The following is a 17500-nucleotide window of genomic DNA, read 5'->3' as shown; positions in this document are numbered from 1 at the left end:
CCTCGCACACTTTGGGCCTCTTTTAGTTTACACCAGAGGGGCGACAATGGTACAGAAGGTAGAGAAGTCGTCTAGTAATCAGAAGGTTGCTAGTTCAATTCCCTGTCGAAGCGTCCTTGAGCAAGACATTGAACCCCTAATTGCTCCTGATGTGCAGTGTGCCATCAGTGTAAATGTAAAAATGTGTATACATCCTTGTAAGTCGCTTTGGATAAAAGCGTCTGCTAAATGACTAAATGTAAATGTAGTACCAATTGAACATCATTTAGCCTACCTGAGTATTGATGCTGACCAGGTTCATCCCTTTATGACCACAGTGCTTCCATTGTCTTGGCTAATTTCAGCAGGATAACCCCCCATGTTACAAAGCTCATGTCAGACCGGTGTATTGAACATGAAAAAGAGTTCACTGTCCTCGAATGGCTTCCACAGCCACTAGATCTCAACCCAAAAGAGCACCTTTGGGATGTGGTTTAATGGGAGATTCACATCATAAAATACGACAGTGGTACAGGAGGTAGAGAAGTCGGTTAGTAATCAGAAGGTTGCTAGTTCGATTCCCTGTCGAAGCGTCCTTGAGCAAGACACTGAACCGCTAATTGCTCCTGATGTGCAGTGTGCCATCAGTGTAAAATGTAAAATGTGTATACATCCTTGTAAGTCGATTTGGATAAAAGCGTCTGCTCAATGACTAAATGAAATGTAAAAGAGCACCTTTGGGATGTGGTGTATTGGGAGATTCACATCATGAAAGAGCACCTTTGGGATGTGGTGTATCGGGAGATTCACATCATGAAAGAGCACCTTTGGGTGCTGCCACATAGACAGCTCTGATGGCAAACGGGGTCTAACCCAGTACTAGCTAGGCAGTGAATCATGTTACATAATGCTGACTTTGACTGTCCACAACATGATTTTGTCATTTGCTAACTTAACAGTGATTATTTAGTTAAAGTAACACTATGCAACAATTTTACACTTTTTGAGGTATGATTTTATAGGCAACTTATTTTGGTACCATCCTCAAATTCATTTTGATAGCATATGGGCTGTTGGTGGTGTTGGCAAGGCTTTTTGCATGCTTTTTAGGTAGTTAGCTTGCTAGTTTTGGAACAGAACTCTTTATTGCTGCTTTAATTGGCAAGGCGACTGTAATAGGATTTAATACAAGCCTGAATTTATAAGTGTTTGAATGAGTCAAGTTAACGTAACAATACAATTCATGGGGGCATGCTAAAATCATTTTGTCCCCAGGACCAGCAGTCATGCACAGCAGCCCTAATAAAGTGGCTGGTGAGTGTAAATACCATTTGAATCAGGACCAGTTCTATAAAAAAGTAGGATACTCAATTCAATTAACCTTGTTTATAGAACAAAAACAATTCAAAGTTTAGAAACCTGAGCATGAATCCCAAGAGCCTTTACCTCTTTTTAAAAGTATGCATAAAGGTTGGAGCCTTCATTTACCTCTTTTTAAAAGTATGCATAAATGTTGGAGCCTTTTTGAAAGTATGCATAAAGGTTGGAGCGTTTATTTACCTTTTTTAAAAGTATGCATAAAGGTTGAAGCCTTTTTGAAAGTATGCATAAAGGTTGGAGCGTTCATTTACCTTTTTTTAAAAGTATGCATAAAGGTTGGAGCCTTCATTTACCTCTTTTTAAAAGTATGCATAAAGGTTTGAGCCTAAAGTATGCATAAAGGTTGGAGCCTTCATTTACCTCTTTTTAAAAGTATGCATAAAGGTTGGAGCTTTTTTAAAAGTATGCATAAAGGTTGGAGCCTTCATTTACCTCTTTTTAAAAGTATGCATAAAGGTTGGAGCCTTTGTAGTCAGTGGCGCAGATCAAAATGAGACCAATTTGGACTTGAATCTCAAATCCTAGCGTGATAATAGTGTTGCCATAAACCTTTAAGACTTTCCCTTCCAATGAATACACTGACAAATAAAATGACTGTTTGAAAAGTACCTAAAATAAGTGAATTGTTCAGGTATGCTCATCTGTCACAGCACCAGTAGGACAGCGTAAACACTCAGCCCTTCATCAGCACCTGTGGCTCGAAGGGAGGAGATAGACCACGTGGGAGAAAGTCCACTGTAAACCAAACTACACCCAGGGTCAAGAATAAATCATTTTTTATTTTGAAATGGAATTCCATCGAAGGCGATGGACTACATGTACATGTATAATACGTTCATTATAATTTATTTAAATCGTTAATCACAATAGGCTGAAGTATAACCTTTCTTTATTTTTATAAGTATGTTTATTGAGCATCAATGATACAAAATGAGGACAAACAAGAGATACTGAACAATGCTCACATTTTACAGTTACACCCAGCGCCCCCCCCACCCCCACCCCCACCCCACACACCCCTCTTCCTACCCTTGTAGAGGTCCCACCCCCGAAGTATAACTTTTCTGTCTGAAACAAAACTGCATTTGTACAGCCATGTAACTTGTCAGCAGTCGGCTCCATTCTCTTCATCCTGTCTGTCAGGTCCGAGGAGGTCTTCTCAGCATCCATCTGAAACATATCCATAAAATCTTAACAATGGAACACAGCAAGACCAATTCTCCAAATCAGACAAACACACACACATTTTGAGTATCTCAAAATGGGATGATTTGCAAATAGTCATTATGTTGCAGATCTTTTCTGAAGTCCTTGTTTCTTATTTTGTAAAGTTAAAAGGTTATGTCATGTATGGCTCAGGTGTCAAAATCCCTGCTCTCTTAGTTAGCTAGAATCCTAGGTAATGTGTCACCAATTTAGCAGACTTTATCTTGGTAATGTCTTTAGTCAGTATGTATTTTAAAGCAAGAATGTTTAGACAACCATCTAATATCACTCATTCAACATTGAAAAAAATAATAATGTGACACAAAACTAACATTGTTTTTTTTTTTCATTTTGATGATTTTCAGACATGAGGAGAGGTAAAACCAAAGCACACTTTGCTAATTTGGTATTTGCCAAGAAACCACTGAATCTGGCCCTCAAAATACACCCTTTCTACAAAAACAAACCACCTCTCTAAGCAGAAATGACTTTAATTGGTTATAATCATGATTTATCACTAAACATTTGACCTCTTACCTCAGCCAATCCACCAGGATTGTTTTCAGTGACGAGTTAATGCAATCTTCTTTTCTGGGATTGTCCTACTGCTCTGGCGCAGTCATTCACACGCCTACCAGCACACCGCGGATTATCACCATGGAACTTTAGCTCTTTTGTAATTGCAAGCAAGACCATAACATGCCAACTGGAACTGGAAACCAAATTTAAGATGTAAATGGGGAAAAGAACTGTCATTACAAGCTAACGAGCAGCCGAGAGACCGTACAGAGTAATGTAGGATAGCTCCATTAACTACTCAATTACAGGGATGCATCTCTTGCCGTAGCATCAGCGATCTTGCTGGCACTGATGATAAAGCATAACAATCAGAATAACTTGATATTTCAGACTTAACACACAGATCAATCATGAATTGATGAATTTTCTTGAATCAGTTTATTCAGCTGCTCAGATTCCTGCCAATGAATGAACATGACTGCTGCTGACTCCTTTCTTTGATCCAGCCGTGTCCCTCTTAACCAATCATGTCAAAATGAAGGTCATGCTCTTTGAGTATGTGTTAAGAATGAAAATCAATTTTTGAACAGGTGAGATATAAGGGCATTTGGACCCTTCAAATTTGAACAAGCTTAACCGCAGCATCATTCAGATCAAAGTCAAATTTGTTAATTAAGTCCATTGTTTAAATATAGTCGCCTAGTATGCCATTACTTTCTATTTACAGAGTGATGGTGTAAAGTGCCAGGGACCTCCCGACAGATTGCAACCAACTGAATACCCCTCCCTCACCCCTTTCTGTCCAAGTATGTAAGAGAAAGTACGGTGTCCGACAGGTGCCAGTAGCTAGTTCCATCATCTACAATCGCATCAAGTCGAGATGAAGTTACTTTAGATCCATATTTAGGGACCCAAGCAGAAAAGCTTGCTTCTGTTCTCTTTAGGGGTATAGGCAGCAAAGGCAGCGGAGGCAGCGAAGGCAGCTGTCCGCTCTGGACTACTGTAGAAACATACGGGCGCAACATAGCAGGCTCTCATAAAAGACCCTCCCCCCCTCAGTGGAATTTGAAACACGAACATTACCTTCCTATTTCAATCTAAGACTTGCACAGTCAGTGCGCCACATATATTATCACATGTATAATCGGTCATTAATGGTTGTTGTAAGTATTCAGATGCTACCACATAAACCAGAACTGGTCTTCTGTGTTACAGTAACTGTATTTCCTGTTATGTTCATGATGCACAAGGATGCAACACTATCAACATGGCAAACTGTGTATTAAGTTTAATACCACCAAACATGGCAGATTTTGCAAGTTGTTTCATTAACTTTGGTTACTTGTCTCCGACAGCTGATTCAATAAGACTGACACTCGGGAGAACAAAAATAATGCATAACATAGGCAAATGTCCATGCCCATAATTTCATCAGAAAATCTCAATTCTGTGCATTTAAAACTGTGAATTACGCATTTACTAGCCAACTGGACTGTCTTAAAGCACTGGCAAACAAAACAAAACAAAACAATTTACGTTATTCATTTAGTAGACATTTTTATCCAAAGCGACTTATACTACAGATGCACAATTTCATAAATATGTTTCCTCCCTGGAACTACAACTACTATAGACCCTCTGATAAAAGTGTTGGTTATTTAATGCTTCAGTGAATCGTACCTGATTAGATTACCAGTAAGGGTATTTTAGGGTAGGTAGCTATTGCTATTAAGATAATGGAGTAAACCGTTATAATAAAACAACTAAATAAAAATATTTTTTTGCTGTTTTTAGTTCAAGCACGGTGATTGAGTTTGTGCACTCAGAGATGTGTCTGCACCAGCAAAACTACAAATGTCCACGTACCGTACGCTCCTGCATTTTAGATTAGACCTTTGGATAATAATTACACCCTAAGAGAGAATCAGAAAGACTGACGAGTCTTACAACAGAGAAAACAACCATTCGTTTTAGGATTATGTGTACGCACATTCCCATATGAAAACAAACACAACGCATGCCCAATGTATGCCTAGTGCTCTTCATACGTCTTATAATAATTGTCGATTATCGAAGGGAGGCGCTCTGGCACAAAATGGGGTGCTCCGTCAGAGACCGGAAGACTTATTTTCTACAGTATCTTTTTAGTTACTGAGGTAAACAGAAACAGGTGTATCCCTGTAGGGATCATTTCCGTGTTGTCAGACCTTTATAATAACATTTACGAGCCTGTCAATGGCGAAAACAGGTGTCCTGACTCAATACTGGACCTTGGTAAAGGTTTGGACCCCAAAACAAATGTCTAAAAATAGGGCCCACGTTGAAATAGGTTTGACAAAAGTTTCCCTTCAACGTTACAAGCGTATTCTAACTTCAAATAGCAAGGTAATGTTAACGAAGTTCAAGCTGCAGTTATAAGCAAGCAAAAGATCTGACATTAACTACGTACCAGCCATCGCACCACACCTGGACAATACGTTTTCTTTTCTCTGGACCAGAGACGTTGACTGCTGGATTACCGACAGTTTCCCTCTCCGTCTCGCTAACATTAGCGGCGTGATGGCCGTTCTTGATCATCTTCAACACTTGAAAACCAAAACAAACGACAGAATCACGTTGAAGTTGATGTCTGAAATGTACATACAATTATCCAATTAAGCTGGGCCGTAAGTAGTATCTTAATTTTATACACTGACCGACTAAGAGGACAACAGGTTGTGTCTTTGGTCAGAGTATAGCGCTTGCCCTGCCTAGCTGCGCCAGGGACAAATACAATCTATTTCCGCCGTTGGTTACTGTATCAAAATAAAAGTCGACCCTTTTGAAATGGGTACAATATTCCTTTAACAACCTAACTATGTATGCTCTGAAAGGTACACAAAACGTAAACTTAAAATACAAACTAATCTGTACAAAGCATAGACATTATTAGTTGGTCAACTGAAAAAAATTGTCTCTTTTTTTCCATAGAAATTGTGTCATGCCAAACAGAGAATTTTACCTATGAGGAAATAAGGTGTTTTAACTAGTTATGTTATGTTTTGCCTGGCGCCTAGGAAGCGGAGCTGCGTGCGCAACCTGCCTGGGCCGAGTGTGACATTGATGAGCGGTGCGCCTCCGCGCCTTGCGCTGGAAAGTTGAGAATAGTTCAACTTTTAAGCACATCTAAAAAACGCTAGAAAGACGCAACGCGTGGCGGAGAAAAGGCGCACACGCAAGGCGCGCCGTACCATAGGAAACAATTAATTTGCTAGCGTCCTGTTTTTAAAAACGCGTTTGGTGTGTTTCGGCCCAACCTGTGTAGTAGCCTACGCATGAAACGAGACGTCGAGACTCCTACCACAATAAAACGTTACATAGTAAAAGTATACATGAAAAGTAACTTTTTTTGTATTACAAGTTTCTTTTGAAAATAATTTGAATATGCACATGAGCTCCACACTTATTGAATATGTCCTAATTTGCATTGGCATAAACACCATACCCCTGGCAGGTACTACCAAGCCAGGCAGTTTTCAGGTTAGAGGCCAGTCTAAAAGCAGCATTGCCATCACCCATTGGCAGTAGGATGATTGGATGAAGATTAAAATTAATTTCAAAAGAAACTTGTAATACAAAAATGTTTACTTTTCATGGGTACTTTCATTGTGTAAAGTTTCATTTTGATAGGAGTAAAGGGGAAAAAATACATTTCTGGGGTCTATTGTTGCCTGGCATTATTAGCGCACATCTCGGATTGATGAGAATTAAACATATTTCCTCAACTAGGATTTCTTGGGACTTTTAGTATGTTGTTCTAGAAATGATCTATGCTGAAATTATTTTACAATTAGTCTGTCGTAAAACGCTACTTTGCCTAGACTATAAATCATAGACATATAAAGGTTATATATGTCTATGCTATAAATGACTGAGATGCCGGTATCTGTCAGTCGCTATGTTTTTCAAACTGTGGCATGTTGTGGATGCTGATAATGCGCAAGTGTGATTTGTGATTGACAAGTGATTGTAATGTGAAAAGGTGTCTGCGCAGTATGTGTGCACCAATGATGAGGCTAAAGCTATGCGTATTCTGAGGGGAGTATTTTTCTAAACTGGCTTCCGGGCTCGCGAAGCATTTCTTGTACGGTATATTCCCGCTGTAAAGCTGATTTTCAACTCGAGCTCTCGGTGGCCGTGATATTTGACTAAACGTTGAGTAATGTACCACACATTTTATTTACCATTATGTATATAATGTACCAATAATACAAGTTGATAATCACTTCTTTTGCTTGTTTTGTTGTACCGGAGGTCATGTCTTCCCTATACTAGCCAACGTAGTAACTTTGTCATGTATGTAGGACTTGGACCACACAATTATACTGGGAGACGGTGGCAAAGTGTACAATGTTGGCTCACGTTAGCGATCAAGTAGTATCCCACACACTCAGGCTCAGTGTTACGCTGCAATTTATTCTCATCAAGAATGAACCCAATGCTTTAGGATTGACATACCAGTATGAAGACATCAGAGGGCGAGAACACGCACGCATTCCCGCTAATCATACAAACAAGGAAATAAGTCCAACAAAGGGCGGGCTCGCTACAATACGATTCAGACTAGGAAAAATAGTAATATAAGGTCAACGTACATCAGAGGCTATATACATGTTGCTGCGGGGATCTATATTGATTTCAGAGTTTGTGAAGGCACGTTTTTGAGAAATGTCGAAAGTTCCTAAATTGGATTTATTGAGTTTAACTGCGTCTTGAATGCAACCATAAGACAACTTCACACAAGCAATAGCACGCTCGTGACGCCTCATTCTAAAACACACTGGTGTGACGGTACGCTTTTAAGGACAGTCAGGGGTCGTCACACTGGTCTGACCCTACGTTCCTAAAGGTTAATGATGTGAATTACATTTATTTCGGTTGAGCTCCTAACCCTTAACTTTTTAGGAAGTCTCACATGCCTTGATGTTTTTGCATATTTCCCCTAACTAAAAGTATTGATGCACAAGTGGCAGATATGATTATATTCTAGAAGACCTCAGTAATAATAACATGAGAGTAAAAGTAGTAAAATAAAAAGTTATTTAAATCAAGTATAAACACGCCCATACAAAACCTTCATTCAGAGGTGCTCAGAATTTGTACAAAAAAACATTGTAAAGTTTTTATACATAGGTGTTAGTCATACATATGTGAGTTTAGCATTCAGAAAGTCTGAGTTGTTTCACTACTACATATTTATAATTTCAGAATGACCTGTTCCTCTCCAAAAGAAGTGTCCCTATTTAATGCATATTGATGAGTTAGGTGTAAACAACCTGGGACACCTCGGTCAAAGACAATGGCGATTACGTAATGGCCCGTGAATGTCTTTGTGGCCCTCTACCCCCTACAGGTTTTCTTGACACATCATGACCCAATAGTGATCACTGCATTACCATCCCTTATCATATGAATAGTTGTCATTTTCTAATGGGCGGGTCGCAGGAGCTGAAACCTCACTCAGAGACTGAAATGTGCAAGGGATTAGTTATATTCTCCTTACAAAGTGATTATTTATATTTGAGTTTCACACTGTATATATTTTAAAAGTAAAGGGTTCAAGGTTGCTGTGGGTGTTCTTTTTATGTCTCTAGGACAAAAACTCGCGGAGCTTTACCAACAAGAAAAAAATGTCCCACCAGTGGGAAAGGGCCTCTTAAGCGTTAATGTAGGGTACTTAATCAAAGGATTGCAAAACATTTTAACTGAGCAAAATACACTACTGCCACCAACAGTCAAAAGAAGACAAACATGATCATTTTAACTGGGGTAAATGTAGTTATAATATTACATCAGGTCTGATATTATATTCATCCCATATCCTCTTATCAAGTTATGTACTATTACAAAACATACATGCAAACATTCATACACACACATATGCATACATAAATACACACACAAACATACAGTATGAAATGAAAATGAACGGAGGCTTACTTCAGTTTACCAGCCCACTACCACCTTCCCTCACCAACCCCAACACTTTTCAGTTCACACCCCCAGCCCCCTACTACACTCCTTTGTGGAGTTTCTGCAGCCTGAGCTATGACCACGCCCACCTGAGGACGATCAGACGTGTAAACGGTGCTCATAGACATGGAATTCCTGCCCAAAACTCTTTGTCATGCTAGTTTGCGTTCCAAAAGCTCTTGCAGCTGATTGGCCAGGTTTAAATCCAGGAAGATAATAGGTCAGACAGAAAAGGCATTATATTAACACCACAGGGCGGGGTCAGATTACTAAACTCACCTTTTTAAGGCTGGCACTGGTATGCTTTGGAAGTATACTGTATGTGTAATTCACCAGCAGTACAACTATACTGTAGTTCTTCTCAGATTTTCACTATATCCTTGTATTGAAGGATAGTTTCAACAACGTTTCTTTTTCCAAAACAGAACTGAAGTCAGAAATGTCCGTATTTACTGAACCATCACAACTGCCTACTTCAGTGAAGCAGGAGATAAAAGATGAAGAATTTGATGATTTCCTACAAGAGTATCTGTCTACAATCAAGACAGTGGAAGAAAAGCTTGGACTGGAATATGAATGCAAGACTGAAATGAACACATCACCCACCATGACCTTGAAAGAAGAAAAGTATTCACCAATGGAAATTAAACAGGAAGAAGAATCTGATTCAACAGAAAATGGTCGCGATGACTCTTCTCCTATAAGTAAGTTGCTTGTTTATTGTGTTGTGTATATTTCCAATACTTGAATTTTAGGGAATGGCTAACTTGTGCTTCATAATGTGAGACCTATTCAGAGAACAGAAATACTCTGGGTATATCTTACTTATGGGATTCTCTATTCTCTAGTAAGTCTTGTGTGTGTTTGTCTATTTACATGTACATTAAGTCTCTAGGTAGACACTTTTATCCTTAGTCTCTTCCAAGTGATGTAAAGTTCTAGCAAATTACCAATATATCAAAAATATGTATCTGTATTGTAAAAATTACATCCCAGATAGAAAAGAGAGAAAATATTGCTGAACTTGTTTTTATAATGTTATAGGACACATTCAAAGGATTCAATCTAAGATGAGAGGGAACTCTGATGAAGACAATCGCTCACACCTAACTGTGCATATGATGACATATACCGGAGAAAAGCCACTTCAGTGTTCTCAGTGTGGAAAGACCTTTGATGGCACATCTAACCTCAAGGCACACCTGAAGACCCATACTGGGGAAAGGCCTTACCAGTGTCCTCAATGTGGAAAAACCTTTAAAGGCAAATCTAATCTCAAGAAACACCAGAGGATCCATACTGGGGAAAGACCTTATCAGTGTTCTCTATGTGAAAAAACCTTTAGCCAAATGGGTCATCTCAAGACACACCTGAGGAACCATACTGGAGAAAAGCCACTTCAGTGTTCTCAGTGTGGAAAGGCCTTTAATGACCCATCTAGCCTCAAGATACACCAGAGGATCCATACTGGGGAAACACCTTATAAGTGCGCCCAGTGTGGAAAAACCTTTAACCAAATGTCTAATCTCAAGACACACCAGAGTATCCATGCTAAAGAAAAGCTACATCAGTGTACTCAGTGCGTAAAGGCCTTTAAAGACCCATCTAGCCTCAAGAAACACCAGAGGATCCATACTGGGGAAAGGCCTCATCAGTGTCCTCAGTGTGGAAAGGCCTTTCATGACACATCTAACCTCAAGGCACACCTGAAGATCCATACTGGGGAAAGGCCTTACCAGTGTCCTCAGTGTGGAAAGTATTTCAATCGTAACCCTGACCTCACCCAACATCAGATTACACATAGTGGAGAAAAGCCACATCTGTGTTCTCTGTGTGGGAGGGCCTTTAGCCGAATATCTGCTCTCAAGAAACACCAGAAGATCCATTCAAATTATGTGCTGCCCTGCTAATACATGATGGAGTATCATTTACTGAAATATTTTGTTTTAAACAACATTTGATGCACAAGATGATGTATTATTTTATCATATTTGAAACATGTGTTGGGGTAGGGATTGAAACATGAATTGTTAGGGTACATCCATTGATTAAAAAAATGAATTGAAGTGAGTGTTTTCTGAAGTATATGTCTGTGGGGGGATTTGTGTGTGGGTGTACAATATATAATTGACAATCAGTAGTAAGTGCTTTTACAAAAAAAGGAGTATTTGTGTGAGCTTCCTAGATCCATGGCCTAAACAGCACCTCATATGAAGGCTGTGGGCTCATCAACAGCTCATAGATGTGATGAGTGTCAGAGATGGGGGAGGGGGAGACAAAAATGTCTCTTTCTCCTCATTATAGGGAACTCTGTATTCAGGCGCTAGATAGTATATACGTGAATGAATATAGTGCGCCGGGCATCACCTAGATTGGGGATGGTCAGCGGATGCGAGTGCAGATCCGAGGCCAGCTTTGCCTGGTTTAGGCGCCAATTTAAGTTGGAGGATGGGCACAAATGCAATGAGTAGACAATGGATTCTTATCTCGAGGGTAGAATCCAGGCTATAGGCCTTTAACGCAATACAAAATATATAAGCAGCACTTAAATCGCGATGTGTACGTGTATACGTTCAGATGGTGATTGAGGGAGTTAGAGAGAGAGATGGTGCATGCACGTGCAGGACCTCTGATGATGCGCTTCATATATAGTTGTCTTTCAGGACCTGAAATACATCTCCTATGATGCGCTCCATATATAGTTGTCTTTCAGGACCTGAAATACATCTCCTATGATGCGCTCCATATATAGTTGTCTTTCAGGACCTCTGATGATGCGCTCCATATATTAGTTGTCTTTCAGGACCTGAAATACCTTTAAATGATGCTGTGGCTGTTTGTTGGGAACTGTAATTAGACCAGCGCTTTCTTTGTGAACAGACCAGAGAATCACACAACAAAAGAGGTTTAATAAGTCACCAGGGAAAGCTTAGAAAAGAACAAATGTGGTCTTTAACAGCATCCCTGGCATGCTGAACAACAGCCTTGCTTGCACCACAGGGATAAGTAACATGGTGTGTGTGCGCGTGTGTGTCTGTGTGAGTGTGTGTGTGTGTGTGTGTGTGTGTGCGTGTGTGTGTGTGTGAGTGTGTGTGTCTTCTCACAGGTGTTGTGTTTCAAGTTCTATTTTTAGTTGCTCTTTGTCCCCCACCACCAGTCTCTCTCTCTCTCTCTCTCTCTCTCTCTCTCTCTCTCTCTACTTCTCTCCCTCCCTCCCTCTCGCTCGTTCTCTACATCTCGCTCTCGTTCTCTACCCTTTCTCCATCCCTCTCCCTCTCTCTCCCTCTCTCTCTCTCTCTCTCCACCTCTCTCTCTCTCCACCTCTCTCCACCTCTCTCCCTCTTCCCTCTCCCTCTCCCCCTCCCCTCTGTCAGGTGTGTGGCACCCCTGAGTACATCGCCCCAGAGGTGATTCTGCGTCAGGGCTACGGCAAGCCGGTGGACTGGTGGGCCATGGGCATCATCCTGTATGAGTTCCTGGTTGGCTGTGTGCCATTCTTCGGCGACACCCCGGAAGAGCTGTTTGGACAAGTCATCACAGGTGAGCACTATAGTATGCACCATGCCTGAACACAAATATGTACTCGAGGCTGTCCCTGCACTATGCCTGAACACAAATACATACTCGAGGCTGTCCCTGCACTATGCCTGAACACAACTATATACTTAAGGCTGTCCGTGCAATATGCCTGGACACAAATACATACTCAAGGCTGTCCCTGAACTATGCCTGAACACAAATACATACTCGAGGCTGTCCCTGCACTATGCCTGAACACAAATACATACTCGAGGCTGTCCCTGAACTATGCCTGAACACAACTATATACTTAAGGCTGTCCGTGCACTATGCCTGAACACAAATATATGCCCAAAATGCCCTCAAGGCAGTCCATGCACTATGCCTGAACACAAAATATATACTCGAGACTGTCCATACACTATGCCTGAACACAACTATGTAGCCTACTCAAGGCTGTCCATACACTATGCCTGAACACAAATATATGCCCAAAATGATGTTAGAGTTGACTGTTGCCATGGTGTGTTCAGATGACATTGTGTGGCCAGAGGGAGATGAAGCTCTTCCAGCAGATGCCCAGGACCTCATATCAGCCTTACTGCAGACCAACCCACTGACACGACTGGGCACAGGTACACACACACACACACACACACACACACACACACACACACAGTCACACACACACACACACAGTCACACACACACACACACACACACACAGTCACACACACACACGCACACACACACACAGTCACACACACACACACACACACACACAACACACCACACACACACACACATCACAACACACACACAACAACACACAACACAACACACACACCCACACACACTTACACTCACTCACTCACACACACACACATACTCACTCACAAACACACACACAAACAAACACACACAAGGACACACAAACATGTCTCTCTACCGTGGGCGGGCCCAACGTCCTTCACACGCTGTGATTGGACAAGACAACAATGGAGAATTACTGTCCTTCACATGCTGTGATTGGACAAGACAACAGTGGAGAATTACTGTCCTTCACACGCTGTGATTGGACAAGACAACAGTGGAGAATTTCTCATTGTCAAGACTTCAGTCACCATTTAGTTTTTTCCCTTAAGGTAAAGCAGAATAAATTAAATTAAAACTATCTCCCTTTCTCCTTTCCTCCCTCCCTTCCTCCCTCTCTCCCTCTCTCCGTCCCTTCTTCCCTCTCTCCCAGGTCTACAGCAGTATGGAGCACCTCACCCAGCTTGACCCCAAGGCTCCAACAGTGACGCGTCGGGAACGCAATGGTCGCCGTGACGATAAGATGGCAAAGAGGGAGAGTCTGGGTAGCTTCAGCCTGAGGGAAAAGAGCTGGAGGACAGGATCACCTGAGATGTGAGCTCTACTCATTCAGTTATTACAGACCTTTGAATGGCCAGTTAACATGACTGAATACTCTATTAAGTCGCTTTATTCCCTTGTTATTACCATCGCTCAGTCGTTTATAACAGGTGATGTTATTACCATCACTCAGTTGTTTATAACAAGTGATGTTATTACCATCACTCAGTTGTTTATAACAGGTGATGTTATTACCATCACTCAGTTGTTTATAACAGGTGATGTTATTACCATCACTCAGTCGTTTATAACAGGTGATGTTATTACCATTACTTTGTCGTTTCTAACAGGAAGCGCCTGTCGTGCTCCGAGTCGCTGTACTCTGAGGGCGACTCCAGCCCTCCTCTGGGCGGCAAGGCGTCGCTTCTCTGCCCTGATCGACGCGCAGCGCCTGGCCTCACCCCTAGAGGGGGACACTGAGTTCATCTCCAGACAGACCCCAGCACCAGGCCACGAGGAGTGTCACTAGAGGGAGGGGTCCCAATTGCCATGGCAACCCCCCAACTAGCCATTAGCAGCAAAGAGGGAGGAGCTACTGCTACAGGTGAGAGAGAAAAAAAGCGAGAGAGAGAAAGAGAGAGAGAGGGAGAGAGAGAGAGAGAGAGAAAGAGAGAGAGAGAGAGAGAGAGGGAGAGAGAGAGGAAATCATAAATAGGTTGAGAGACAGACAGAAAGAAAGAAGCCATGTAAAATACCTCTTGGGAGATTCCCAAAACTGCTATCAAGAAAACAAATAAAAAACTTTACGACACAGACATTTGGTTTGACTTTACTGAAGAACCAATTCCTATATTGTTATTTTCCGTAAAACTGTTAAAATAGCGATACACTGTTTCATTTATATGTTTTTGTTTACCTGTGATGTCATAGATAAAGCAGCCAAGCCAGGGGATGCAACTCCATCAGCAAGTCCTGCGGCGGTGGTAGGTGTCGTCTCCATGGAGACTGTCCCTAAGGACGCAGTCTCCACGGATCCCCTGGCGCCGCGGGCAACCAACGACCTGGTCCTGAGGCGGGCGCGGCATCAGCAGCTCACCGGTGATGCAGACAGACGGAGCTCCCGCCCAGGCAACAAGGTCATCAAGTCCGCCTCGGCAACTGCACTCTCAGTCATGATCCCAACAGGTAGGGCCATATCAATCTTAAAATGTACTACATTTATTTCATACTTCATTGATTTTTTTGCTACATTTGTTTTTGACTTTATGTCTGTCTGTCTGTGTCACTGCCACTGCTGTCCATGGTCCTGAAACTCTCCCCTAGTCTTAATGGTTTCAGCAGGCCATTTTCTTCTCCTAACTAACACACACAGCATGTGACTACTCAGAGCAATCCCCAGACGTGTTGAAGGAATAACACACACTAACGAACAGTACGTTTAGAATGAAGTAGAATGAACGTTCTGAAGAATAGCTGGGTCCATCGAATACAACCTGGACTTTTAGAATCTTACATTGTTGATGAATGCATTCTTTTATTAGAATGTTCCAGACTCCCCTGTTGAAGGGTGTCAGACTGCCCTGTGTAGTGTAGGATCCAGCAGGCCAGGAGGTCAGAGAAGGGCCATGGTTGATTGCTTACTTGACTACATTAGTAGAGTAATTATTTCTAATCATAATGGGTTACACTTCCCCCTTCCATAGTTTTCTCCTTCCTATTGTGTTGAATGAGTCAGATGACCAATTCATCTTCCCTTCCAAGTGCAATATTTATTCAGTGTTGGGACAGCATATATATATATATAAATATATAAATGTTGATTTGTGCTTTTGCAAAACTCTTTTTGCCTCTCTCCATCTGTGCCTCTCTCTCTCTCTCTCGCTCTCTCTCTTCATCCCTCTCTCTCTATCGCCCCTCTCCCTCTCTCCCCCTCTCCCTCTCTCTCGCTCTCTCTCTCTCTCTCTCTTTCTCTTTCTCTCTCTCTCTATCTCACACCCTCCCCCATCCTAGTGGAACAGCACAGAAGCTCCCCATTGGCCAGCCCCATGTCTCCTCGCTCGCTCCTGTCCAATCCCTCGTCACGTGACTCCTCTCCTTGCCGGGACTTCTGTCCGGCCGTCACCGTCCTGCGTTCACCAATCACCATCCAGCGCTCGGGCAAGAGATACGGCTTCACGCTCCGCGCCATACGAGTCTACATGGGCGACACTGGCGTCTACAGCGTGCACCACATAGTCTGGGTAAGAGAGAGAGAGAGAGGGATGAAGAGAGAGAGAGAGGGAGAGAGAGAGAAAAAGGGAGAGAGAGACAGAGACAGCGAGAGAGGGAGAGAGAGAAAGGGAGATAGAGGGATGAAGAGTGAGAGAGAGGGATGAAGAGAGAGAGAGAGAAAGAGAGAGGGATGAAGAGTGAGAGAGAGGGATGAAGAGAGAGAGAGAGGGATGAAGAGTGAGAGAGAGGGATGAAGAGTAAGAGAGAGGGATGAAGAGTAAGAGAGAGGGATGAAGAGAGAGGGATGAAGAGAGAGAGAGAGAGTAAGAGGGATGAAGGGAGAGAGAGGGATGAAGAGGGATGAAGAAAGGGAGATGGAGACAGAGAGAGAGGGAGAGATAGAGAGATGGAGGCATAGTGAAGGGGAATGAGAGAGTTGCCATGGTTACAGAACGAGAATGCAACAAAACAATTTGTTCTTAACTTCACTGTAACGTACACCATGTAGTTTGGGAAAGAGAGAGAGAGGGAGAGAGAGAGAGAAGGAGAGATGGGAGCATTGTACTGTTAGCTAATACAATAAGTAATATTGTTTACCATGATTACTATGAGCTGTGAATAACAGACAATGATGTGACATTTCTTCGAGTCTTGACAATGAGATATTCTCCACCGTTGTCTCGTCCAATCACAGCATGTGGAGGACGGTGGACCCGCCCACGAGGCGGGGCTTTGCGCTGGTGACCTCATCACCCATGTGAACGGAGAGTCTGTCCATGGATTGGTCCACACAGAAGTGGTGGAGCTCATTCTGAAGGTGTGTGTGTGGTGTGTGTGTGTGTGGTGGAGCTCATTCTGAAGGTGTTTGTGTGTGTGTGTGTGTGTGTGTGTGTGTGTGTGTGTGTGTCTGCATGCTTTCTGCACAGTTCTGCATATTTCAACTTAAAATGTAATACTTAAAATAGCATGAGGGTCTTGTAAGTTCCATTTAACTACATTAATCATAGATCAGCCATAACACATTTATAACAGTTGCCATACCAGTCTGTTAACTTTCACGTATTGATACATTGAAGAGAGTTTTGTTTAATGATTGATATTTTCTTTCGACAGAGTGGCAATAAGGTAACCGTGACAACCACCCCATTTGAGAACACGTCCATCAAGATTGGCCCCGCCCGTCGCTCCAACCAGCAGTCCAAGATGGCGCGCAGGAGCAAGAAGACACCGGGCAAAGAGGGACAGGACAGTGGGAGTCTCATTCTCTCACTCTCATTCTCAAACTCTCTCATTCTTTAATTCTCTCTCTCTACTCTCACTC

The 17500-nt window shown here is 42.2% G+C and overlaps 3 protein-coding genes across 3 annotated transcripts in view; 2 read left to right on the top strand and 1 right to left on the bottom strand.

Moving 5' to 3' along the window:
• LOC105905797 (ethanolamine-phosphate cytidylyltransferase-like) overlaps positions 1–5872 on the bottom strand; it is a 19181-nt gene extending 13309 nt beyond the window's left edge. Inside the window, exons 1-2 of the mRNA XM_012833839.2 lie at positions 5781–5872; positions 5534–5669 (exon numbers count right to left, since the gene is read on the bottom strand). Of these exons, the coding sequence (XP_012689293.2) occupies positions 5534–5661 (128 nt within the window). The 5' untranslated portion in view covers positions 5662–5669; positions 5781–5872. The remainder of the gene's footprint in view (positions 1–5533; positions 5670–5780) is intronic.
• Positions 5873–7009: 1137 nt separating this feature from the next.
• LOC105905796 (zinc finger protein 239-like) lies at positions 7010–11162 on the top strand. Its single transcript, XM_031563471.2, has 3 exons — positions 7010–7277; positions 9522–9800; positions 10141–11162. Exons 2-3 carry the CDS (start codon positions 9536–9538, stop codon positions 11004–11006), a joined length of 1131 nt encoding a protein of 376 aa, XP_031419331.1. The 5' UTR covers positions 7010–7277; positions 9522–9535; the 3' UTR covers positions 11007–11162.
• A 1275-nt stretch (positions 11163–12437) lies between these two features.
• Positions 12438–17500, top strand: part of LOC105909359 (microtubule-associated serine/threonine-protein kinase 1-like) — a gene marked incomplete at its 5' end in the record, with an annotated part of 10691 nt that continues 5628 nt past the window's right edge. Inside the window, 8 exon segments of the mRNA XM_042703837.1 lie at positions 12438–12636; positions 13149–13264; positions 13862–13973; positions 14319–14489; positions 14899–15153; positions 15979–16208; positions 16874–16996; positions 17293–17428. Coding sequence (XP_042559771.1) covers positions 12438–12636; positions 13149–13264; positions 13862–13973; positions 14319–14489; positions 14899–15153; positions 15979–16208; positions 16874–16996; positions 17293–17428 — 1342 coding nt within the window.

Source organism: Clupea harengus, chromosome 26 (genome assembly GCF_900700415.2).
Source record: "Clupea harengus chromosome 26, Ch_v2.0.2, whole genome shotgun sequence".
NCBI classification, from domain to species: Eukaryota; Metazoa; Chordata; class Actinopteri; order Clupeiformes; family Clupeidae; genus Clupea; species Clupea harengus.
Note: the sequence above shows the minus strand (reverse complement) of the source record. Positions and strands in the feature narration are given on the sequence as shown.

Bases quoted from the DNA above. Each gene is read 5' to 3' on its own strand.
- LOC105905796 (XM_031563471.2), top strand. From the start codon at position 9,536: ATGTCCGTATTTACTGAACCATCACAACTGCCTACTTCAGTGAAGCAG. The intron at 9,801-10,140 runs GTAAGTTGCTTG...ATAATGTTATAG, and splicing joins CGATGACTCTTCTCCTATAA to GACACATTCAAAGGATTCAA.